The sequence below is a fragment of the Wasmannia auropunctata genome, unplaced genomic scaffold (genome assembly GCF_000956235.1).
Source record: "Wasmannia auropunctata unplaced genomic scaffold, wasmannia.A_1.0 LD336043.1, whole genome shotgun sequence".
Lineage (NCBI taxonomy): Eukaryota > Metazoa > Arthropoda > Insecta > Hymenoptera > Formicidae > Wasmannia > Wasmannia auropunctata.
Genome location: NW_012026847.1, coordinates 89,552 through 101,199, shown reverse-complemented (window position 1 = coordinate 101,199; position 11,648 = coordinate 89,552). Strand labels below are relative to the sequence as shown.

The window sequence follows — 11,648 nt, the reverse complement described above, 5'->3', positions numbered from 1 at the left end:
GTGTGCTCTTCCGATCTTTTTTAACTAAACTATTTTGTTTCAACAAAAATTTAACTCAACTGTTCGATTAAAAATACACACTATTTATTATCCTCATCAGTACCGTTTAGTTAGTTTGATACTTGGAATTTAAACAAATATATTATTTGGATAACTAACAATAAATAGCATGCAAACACAAATAAATACTACTATAAATAAATACTAGTATTTCGAACAAAATAATTTAATTTAGTTGGTTTAGTTAATTCTTGATTAAAAAATTTTGATAGTTGAATAAACTATATTTTTCTTTGTGCAACTAAAAAATTATTGAATCAACCATTGGATCAAACAACTACACAAAAGTTCGTACAATCAATTTTTTTTTCTCAGTGTATTACAAGAAAGATAATTTATATTATTCAAAGCAACATCAATTTAAAAGTTTAATAACAATAATATAATCCCAAATGTAAATTTAGGCCAACAAATTAATATTAACATTGCTTTGACATTGATGTTATGCAATAAATTACAGAAAAAAATTCCTTTGGTATAACTGAATTTTCCGTTGCTTAAAGATCAGACAAAAACTCAGTGGTAAAAGCAGAAAGATTCCTGTAGACATTTCTTTAATATCGGTAAATATTCAGAATATTTTCAATTCCGATAACAGAGAGAAGTCTTGAACAAAATCGTAATTTTTGAAAATTTGTCGATTTTCATACAAATTTCATTTCATTCTGTTATTGTCTACCTATTGTTTAATTCTGAAAAAGGATTTTCAAATCAGAAAAAGCAATTCATACAAAAACATTGTACAAAAATTATTGAGTTTCGTCGATAAAACAAATAATCCTTTTAAGGAAATTGTGAGCAAAGTTCAAAATTCCAGGCTCTTTTATTTTTTTCCCTTTTCCAGGTTTTCCCTGACTAGTTTAAATTTCCTTAATTTTTTCAGGTCTTCCCGGTTTTCCAGATTTATGGTAACCCTGATTTATCATAACTCTTCATAACAACTGGAATTAATTTAAAAATTATAGATGCTGAAATAAAGTAAATTCAATGTTGTAAAGAGTAAAAATAAAATAAATTTAGATATGAAATTTGTTCGTCAAAGTTAAATATACAAAGAATAGCAATTTATTCTTGATGATATTCTCCAAGTTGAACTTTAAAGAAATAAAAAAAAATCGATTCTCTCTCTCTTTCTTTTTCTCTCTTCTGTCCCTGTTTTTCTAGCATTTAATGATAATAAGATTAATAAATAAAAAAAAATAAAGATAACGAATAAAAAACTGATTTTTCGATTTCTATCCGCGAAAATCGACTTCACAATGTTGAACGACGCCATAAAATTTCTCGCTGAAGAGACATACATATACTCTTTCCATAAAATTCTATCGTTTATTATTGCCGCTATTATTATCGACGATCTGGAAGACGTCATCGAAGGAAGTTCTTCCCATTTAGACGATATCCGTAAGTTTAAGGGTCAAACTCAGACGACGATTTTGTCCGGATTTTCCCCCGAAGAAAAACGGATAGCAAGGAAAATAATGTTATTATATCCAAAGGGAACGCGATGAAAAGGGGAGAAAGCGTCCACAAAAAGAGAAGTCGAGTTTTTATACGGCTATTGTATATATATATAGCTATTCGTCTCGACACGATAACGAGAGTCGAATGGAGAACGCCAACGTTTCTGCGGCTAGGATGAAGCCCTCGTTTCTTGATCGGCTTATCGGTGAAGCTCGCACACTTAGCTGAACGCTGAGGTTTGCAAGTGTCTCCTTTACCGGCGCGCGGCGTCGCGACAATATTCGTAGCGACACACAATGCAATCGCGCGAGAAACCACGTCCTCGTCGCCAGGTTTACATAATATTGGAATAATAGTCGTTTAGAGCTTACGCGAGCGTACACGGTGTACATAAACAGAACTTCCACGGCCAGCAATGAAGTTACAATGGGGCCTCTCTCGTATCGGCGAAACTCTGGCGAAACTTCACCATCTCACAACGGGAAATTTCTTAAGTGCTGCACGGCCGCGAGATACAGGCGCGAGGCAGATTGGTATCTACAACTCGCCAGGTATTAAACGTCCGCGTCGATGGACTGCTTGGACGAAGTTTGTATATTCGTGATTTGGAACGTAGATTGGTTCGTTTTGTTTAGTTATGTGGACCGGCTTGTTTGCGCGCGTTTCGAGACTTTGGACGATTTATTGTGTACTGCTTACCGTTACTTCTGTTCTCCACATAAATTATAAAAGAAGCAATCAAAAAGCAATTCTAATTACATTCGCGATAAAATATAATTTGTAAAATTGCAGTTGTTCCACGGATTCTCATTTTATTGGATAATTTATGTTTAGTATGTAGAGTCCCTCTCTTCTATTTGCTTCCGAGTAAAATTTTAATAAGGAAATTGAAAGCAGATGTCTGTTTTTCATTCCAGGAAGTTTATAAAAGAGGTAAGCTACGGTGACTTAATACCTTGATAATTTCCGTAAGTTATGCGTTAGAAATGTAAATAGATAATAAACTTAGTACTTTGATTAGTTTCAAATAATAACAAACTTTATATTTCAGTTAGTTTTAATAAATCATGGGACTTTAATAATCGGTAACAAATCCTGTATTTCACTTAATTTCAACAGACAAACTTCATACTTTCATTAATTATAAGATTTTATTTTTGCAAAATTTTAAATCGAGAACTGAGTCTCATGATATTTAATATTGTAAAATAATAATTTTTCATTAAATTTTTACTAATGAAAAACTATCAAGCATATAATTACACTATATCGTTAATATATTACGTACACAGAGAAAAAGGTTTTTTTAGATTTAGAATTCCTATTTATCTGGCTGATATTTGTTTCATTGAAACAACATATGCTTATACGAAATTATTTGTTTCCATTAAAATTTTGTTATTTCTTTCAAAAAATTTCTATTACTTAACGGAAATAACACTATTATTTAAAGTAATATCTTTCAACCAAATCATGTATTATTTGATTATAATATATACGAACAATGAAACAAATAATTTATTTATGTGAAAATAGTAAAATATTTTGATATATTGTTCTATGCAATTTATTTAAGACGAAGATATGCATTGTTTCAAACAATCGTACTTATTGATTCAAACATTAGTTTGTTTGACTATTCCAAATAACAAATTTGTTTGAATACAATAAAATTTATTGAATCCAAAAAAATCATTTTCTCTGTGTAGATTATCACATGTAAAACTTTTTCATAAAATGAAGTAAATAATTTATTATGAAACTAATACAATTATTTATAGACAAATAGTGTCTTAAGACTTAGGTAAATTATTTACACATTGAAAGACATATTTTGGAAATAGTTCACTCCAATAATTTTGTTAAAAAAACGCATTTGTAATACGCTTTGCTGAGCAAATGATTAGTTGCTGCAACGCGATATTATAAAAACAGAAAATGGAATTTTACGTATTAATGTATTAAACTGAAATCTTATAAGAGAAATCTTTTCAGACTTTATATTTATCTAACGATTATTTTTTTACAAAATATAATTTAACATATCTTTCAACGTAGGTACTTCCACTAATAGGTTTCATAAAAGACAATTGCAATTGAAAAAACACAATATTATTATATTCTTTCTCGATATCATAATATTAATATAATGCGAATTAAATTGATAGCAATAGGTGCAATTATTGTACAAAAATTATATTGAGATTTTTAATTTATTTTATAAATGTTATATGTATATTAGGTACTCTGAATACGTAATATAGAATTTCTGATATTATTTCAAAGTACAAATAATTTTCTCTCTCGCTATCTCTCACCTTAATTTGCAATATTTCTTGCAGTATTAGGATCGAGGTAAATGAGAGAAAATGACTATAATGTGTAACATCATGATATTTTCCTCTAATAAATATAATTGTTATTACTTTTAAATCCCCCCTTGTAATATAACTGTCAATTCACTAAACACAATATTACAATATTACATACATTTTTTCTTATTTTTTACAATTTGTATAAAATTTTACATACTTTATGAATCTACTTGCTATTTCTTTTATCAACTCCAGATTATATTTCTAATTGTAAGAGATAAAAAATTATGATAAGATAATACTAATAAGTTTTATAAATTAATTATGAGGATCGCATAAAAAATGACGCTTATTTGAAAATTAAAAACACGATACGGCGAAGGGTGAGATAAGAAGATAGAACAAGGTGATACGAGGAGGCTAAAAAGTCGCGCGTCGTTTGCATCCGAGAAGAATGCCTGGCTACGGCAAATCACGTAGTCGCTCCAGGACGACTTTGATCAGCGATGCGACGCGAGAGACCACCTCACAAAGCACAAGATGTTAGACAAAGCTCGGGGTTTTATTCGGCGTTATTCGGGTCAGATGTCAAATAGCTATTCGCCGGCTGGCGAACACGACGCGTCGTACCTTTGGCGAACTTAGGTATATTGAATTACCGACCAGCGTATACCGATGGCAATAGCGAGAATATCCGCTCGCTCTGTGCTCACAGGCGCGCGCGAGAGCCATATCTCTCGGAGGATTTCAAGTTTCGAGTCGAGTCAAGGATGTTACGAAGCCACGAAGCGAGAAGGGACCATGGAAGGTGACGGGGAGGACTGAGCGGCAGTGCTTACATCGCATCATATGAATAATGCATTATTAACGGTTTAAGCGGATTATAAAGGACATAAATTCGCAATTACGGACAACCGGATACGGAAAGAATATGCGATCTTGGAGTCTCCAAGTCTAAATCTCGGAAAAGATTTACGTAGCAAGCATTTGTCAAGCGTGTAATCGGATGTAGGTAGCACGCGTTCTCCCTCGTGAATTTCTGCGTCAAGAATGGAGAAATCTTTCTTGCGCCTTAGCGCATCGTTTTACCGTCTCACTGTTGACCAATCGGTTTTTTTTTTCGTATAGTTTCCGATCCACAGTTTCCGACCAAATTTCCGATATTCGAACTCCCCGATATTCGCCGATCGATCTAAATTCAACGATATATTCGCGAACGATATATTTCCACGTCATAAAAGCTCCTTCTTCGATCTTCTCCTCTCGATGAAAGTATTGCGGCATCTAATGCGTTTTCCTCGAGTCAATCAGTCGCGAGGATTTTGTCGCGGGCGATCGTGTTTAATCACGCGAAATGATTGATATGCGAGTACGTCACGCGACGCGATCTTCTTTGAAAGGATCCGTCGATAGTCGTTACAGCAGTCTGCACCAATTCGCGTCAGCCCCGTAAAAAAAACCTGCGAGACTCACCTTAAAATCGATGTAGCCGTTCTTGTCCATGTCGAATGTGCGGAACACGTGGTCGCAGAATTCTTCCGCGTTGCCGGACGGGAAGAACATTTTGTACATGTCGACAAATTTCGCCGGCGTTAACCTGCCGTTAGGACAGTCTTGCTGTAACATTTGAAAAGAATACGGAATCGTGAATTTTCGAGGTATCAGAATTACGTTACGCGTGTCATGTATATTTAATTTTTTTTTTAACAACTTTACTTTGCTCCTATTTATTAAATTCTTTTTAAATTATTATTAATATTATAATCATTATAGTATTCTATTATTATTTATTATTATATTATTACATATACTTATAAATGAGCAATAATAGCTTGATAACAATTTTTTTCTTTATATTTTTAACAAGTTTTTTTCTCCACTTTTTCATTCCTAAGGTATAAGGGAGAGTTGCCAAATGCGTACCGGTCTCATAAATCGTACCTCTTCAATATTTTATAGTTCCGCTTAATAGAAGCAACATTTAGTAACAAAAATATGAAGTAAATAAGAAATGTGTAAGATAGACAAAAAATTAATAGGTTACATCTTGTTTTGTGCATACTATCAATATTTAAAAAAATCAGATTGATGTAAATTGATGTAAATTTTTTATCAATTTATATAGCTGATACTAATATAACCATGCAATTTATAATTAAGTTATTTTTTCCTAAAAGAAAGTTTATTACAGCATATTTTACATTCATCGTATATACATATTTACAATTATTATAAAAATTATATCAATATTTTTATCATCTCTGTCAAGTTCCTAAATCGTACCTAACGCAAGAATGTTAAAAATTATACTAACCAGCATAAGAGTTCTTATATCGTATTGGTACAATTTAGGAACACTAATGTATCTTTATCTTTAGATCATATGACATAATCAACATTATTTATTTTAAAATTAATAATATAGTATAATATAATATAGTATAATATAATATTATTTATTTTAACACGATCGAAGCTGTTCTGTAGCTAAGTCTGTAGAGGAAACAACCGTCATTGAGTTGCGCAAGCAAAACAGCTTTTGTTTGATAAATTACAAATAAAGCAGATATTAATTCATGATTTTTTCATTAATCTTGTGTTTTTAATTATTTTCATTCATAAATTTAATAGTTTAAAAGCAGGTACTATTAATAAAACTCATAGGTACAATTTAAGTGACCGGTTTGTTGAATCGTGCTTTCTGCAGCACATTACAGAAAAGCACATTACAGAAAACACATTAAGTTGCTGTTAGCAAAAGGTTTAATATGTAATAATAGATGCCTTAAACATCAAGCTATAATTTTTAACATTTGTTTGCATGTAAAATAGTACCAAATATGAAATATAATCAAAAATATCTTAAGTGGCACGATTTCGGCAACTCTCTCCTAATTATATAATTATAGCTACAATACATTACACGAATAAAGTTTCGATCCCAATTTGCTTATGCGTAAATTATTGAATGACATTTTCGTAATTCTATATATACATATTCTTTATTGTACTCTTCATTTTTAATTCTTTTAACATTTAACTATAAATGCTCTTTCATAGAGACATATTAAAAATTGTTATCGTATGTAAAAAAAAAATTAAATATGTAACGTAGAAACACAAGTCATGTTAACGTAGAAAATAAGTTGCTCAAAATGCTATTATATCTTCTGTAATAACCAGATTGACAAATTTAGTTCAATGCAAATAGTGCTTATACATATACACTGTTAAATATAGTGTCAAATTTAACTTTATTTAAGTTTCCACTGCTCCTACTTAATAAATAATTATTTTTAACTAAAACAATATAGTTAAATAATTTAAAACAGTTCAAATTTGAGTTAAATTTCATTGTTTTATTTAAAAATAACTATGTATATTAAATTAGAGTAGTGGCGACTTAAATAAGGTTAAATTTGATACTATAGATTTAACAGTGTAGGGGAAGATGGGGATCCTTCGTACGCTTTTGGAAGTTTTGCTTCCCAAACTGTGTTAAATGCTTTTACACTACTTAAGTTTGTATCAATAAATAGTATAGATATCCAGCTACAATAAAAACATGCAATTAAAATAAATTAATATACAACTAAACGCAGATGATTTTTACAAAACTTGAAAATCGTACGAATCTACCCCTCAGGCGGGGTAGCTTCGTACATGTAACAAGGCACCTATGTACGCATGGGATAGCTTTGGATATAAACATAAAACATTAAAATTATTATTCTAAATATTTATTGATAATTAAAATTTAAATAGAAACAATCTTGTCAGAAGCTAATTAAACATCTTTTATAAATTTCTGCATAAAATAAACTTAATAAAATAAACTTCTTTAAATCAGTATTTAAATCAATGTTAAAATCAAAATTCAAACTAAAATAATTTTTCTAATTAAGTAACAATAATATATACATATACGAAAGATGCCCTCATGCTTGTGTACGAATCTACCCCAAATTCAAAAGAAAATAATTACGCTATTTTTTATAGAATTCACTAACAATACGATAAAATTAATGATTAAAGTATAATTTTAAGACATTTTATTTACTAGAAAAATATTGTTCTTGTTTATAACCTGAATCAAAGATACCTTAAATTACTTGTCAAATACCTTGGAAAATTTATTCAGACAGCGCTAAAACACGTAATATCCTGCTCTGTCGGTTTACATAGTCTGACTAATATGAAATTTTGCTGACATGAGGCCGCGCAATAAGACTAACTAAATATATGTATAGACGTGTCTCGAATCTGCGCGATTTTTCCCAAATCACTGAATGTATGTATGTGCCCCGTGTACGAAGGATCCCCATGTCCCCCTACTGATTGTGAGCAGAAGAGTATTTGCTTCAGTAATATTCTTCATAATTTAAGTATAAGATTTATTAAATATAGATATATGTATATTAAATCGGTCTGAACAAAAATACTCTCTACTAAAATTATGTCGCGTCTAAATTAACCGATTTGACTAAAGTAAGACTTTCATCTCCCTGGTGAATTCTATCGATCGCAGCTCAACCTCTGTCTCGCCGGTTGAGCGCAAGATACGGAGGGGTGGTTCTGAGAAAAAAAAATCACGTCGTTTCAGTATCATCGCTCCCCTCATATCAGATTGGCCTTAATCTAGTGCCGTTCGTCTCGACCTTCTTAAAAAAACGAGCATCGTGCCCGCGCGTACGCGCGCGATATATTTTTCAATCTCCTCCGATCACACTTCTCCGCTAAGGTCGGATCACGCTGTGATCAGTTTTCATTTATTTCAATCCACAGACTCAGCCAAGTCGCGAGCGAGATTCATTGCGAATCGCGCGACAGGAGGAGGAAGGCAAGGGGGGAGGGGGGGATGGCAGGCAACGAGTCGCCGTGAAACGCGACCAGATTGCGGAACGTCCGCTCGGTTCAATTAGTCCGGTCGCCATCGGGCTCTCTGTTGGATCGGCGCCTGTTTAAACTACTCGAGAAAGTAACTTTTCCGCGGCACCAGCAACTTCCGTGAAAACGTCACGTCCCGCTCCCGATATCGCAGCTCGTGAGAGTCGTCCCCCCCCCCCTCCCTCTCGTCATCCGTAATCCAGATTGATTTATCCCGCAAGAATGGCTTACGCTTGAAATGCTGTTGACGATACGGTACTTCCTAACGTGTCTGTAAAATTGACGCTACATTGACGTGTCAGTGCATGAAAATTAATCGGGGATCTTAATTTCAGACTCTTGCAAGATATTGTGTGAGATTCTCCACATGTTCATTAAATGCATTTCACGTATGCATTTCGCATAAAATGACGATAATTGCTATATACGTAGCGAGACAAGATAACGAATCTTGACACGACAACGTTGTTATTGTATAAAATATATGTTCACAATATAAATAAAGACGTGCCTCAAGCACTACTGAATCGCATCAATGCTGAATAAATATTTATACTGTATGCCGTATTATGATTTATACATAAACATATTGTTTGCGTTGTATGAATGAGATAACGTGTATGCTAAGATAATAACACTCTAATTTAGATCTAACAATGACCTAAATGCCAATGAATTAAATATCAAGTTGGTAATGCCGCGAGTACTTGCATCATTGTACGTGATGTTTTCAATTTATAGTATAAAATATTTAAAATACAAATTATAAAACACATAGCGTCAATGTGGTTTATTTCTACGCGTCGAATATGTGAGGAATAAATTAATAATTGCCATAGAATAAATAAATAAATATCGTACATCGATTTAATTAGCTTCGAAATCACTTCTATTAAATTACCACAGCCACTGCAGTACATCGAATAAAACAAACATACATAATAAATGTAAATTTAATGCGATTGTACTACATTAGCTGTGTCAGCTTAACAGACGCGCGGATCTTCTCACACGACTATTTTTAAATAATGTATCATAATACATTAGAAAGATGTAACATCAATTATTGCATTAATCATCCCATATATCAATTATTAATTATTAATAACAAAAGCATTTTACAATATAATTACAGTGTCAACGAGAACACAGTCAACGCTTTGCATTTATACATATAAAACTCAAATTTATATTTAAATTTATATTTATAGAGTGCATTAAATTGTTAAAAATATTTCTAAAAAAACCGTATTTATACACATGAAATAAGTTTTACATTTTCGTAATGAAATAAGCTATGAATATAAATAGATTTTCTTGTCAATATATGTTGTAATTTAGTCGAAAAATTTTATTTATGAAATTTCATAAGCGTGAGCCTTATGATTTCGTGTATAACCACACTCTCTTTCTCTCTCTCTCTCTCTCTGCTTCTTTTCAATGAGAAAAAGAGAGCTACATTTTTGCATTTGCTTTCGCAATCTGCTTGCGGAATATCGTAGCGTATTTAATGTGACATAATTGCGAATACGAGTGACTGCATATTTATTCCAACTGACACGTATTACAGATATATATATGGCGTCGCAACGTTTATTAACGAATTTGCATCAATTTTATTCATATATGTATAGACTTTCATAAATTACCGATCTGTAAATGTTTACTATGATTACGCTGAACTAGTACAAGCCATTAATGACAGCTATTTCTCTCCTTTAACGAATCAGAAAATTATGAATATTCTCATTTATGTTTTCAGAATATTCAAAAGGGAATGGATTTGTTAATTTATACACACATATATATGTATATAAATTAACAAATTCATCCTTTATATATATGCATATAAATCTTTCTTTGTGCTTTCATTTATAATAAAATCTTATGACTCTGGAAGAGCTGGCGCATTTATATTTATTTCGAAATTTTTATACAAAATCAATACAAATCCTTTCTTCAATATTTTATCGTAACACATATATTGCATGATTAAAAACACAAATCTATAATAACGAAAATTTGTATTAAGACGCAATTAAAAATTTGTTTAAAAAGCATTTAAATCGGTAATAAGGATCAATAATTGCGCAGAATCACTAGCAATGCAATGAACATTATTATGTAATTTATTTATCGTGTGAGAACCGATTTAAAATGTTACTTAGCGTCAGCAAAAATTTTTAAAAAGAAACTATAATTTATACTACAATAAATATTATTTTCTACAGTAAACTAATGTTCTTTCATCATGCTCGTACTCGTTATTATTACGCAAATAGATAAATAATGGAAATACTAAGTGGCCTAAGAATTCTAACAATAGGTCACGCAAATAAAAAGTAAAGCTCTCAGCGAAAGATAGAAATGAAAACAGTTCTTTCAACGTTGGAGATACAGTTTGTGCGAATAATCTTTCATCTTCCAACAAAGCATTTGTTTAAACGTCTTTTATCGTCACCATCGTAATATATCACAGGAAAAGTACAGTGCGATTATATAGGAATATACGGAATAAAATTGAAGTCGTTGTGAAATATATAACGACTGCATTTTTAGCAAACTATTCGCATTTTAGCACTCTAATTCTCGATCCATTACTTAATATCCAGCAACCTTCAAATATATACTCACTTTAAAACCTTTGTACCATTCCTTTATGGTCGCCTCGTCGTATCGCGTATGCGACTTGAGGAAATCCATGTCTTCTTTGCTCAACTTGTCTTTGCTCCCGAAACAACCCATTTTGATATCTGCAACAATCAATAAAATACTCCGTGAGGACAAACGTAAAATTTTCGACATCGACTATCAATTGAGACGATTAATTTAAATTTCTAGAGGTATAGGAATTATCACGCGTGTCATTTCGTTCCGCATTCAAAGAAGTGAAGTCGCGCATCCTTCACCCTAATGTGTAGT

At 31.7% G+C, this 11,648-nt stretch overlaps 1 protein-coding gene across 2 annotated transcripts in view; it reads right to left on the bottom strand.

The window, feature by feature from the left end:
* The window catches only part of LOC105451811 (neuronal calcium sensor 2), a 72,801-nt gene that overhangs the window by 17,140 nt on the left and 44,013 nt on the right, over window positions 1-11,648 (bottom strand). For both annotated transcript variants that reach the window (XM_011692494.1, XM_011692495.1), the window contains 2 exons: window positions 11,361-11,479; window positions 5,313-5,456 (listed from right to left, as the gene is read on the bottom strand). In XM_011692494.1, the coding sequence (XP_011690796.1) occupies window positions 5,313-5,456; window positions 11,361-11,471 (255 nt within the window). In that variant the 5' untranslated portion in view covers window positions 11,472-11,479. The remainder of the gene's footprint in view (window positions 1-5,312; window positions 5,457-11,360; window positions 11,480-11,648) is intronic.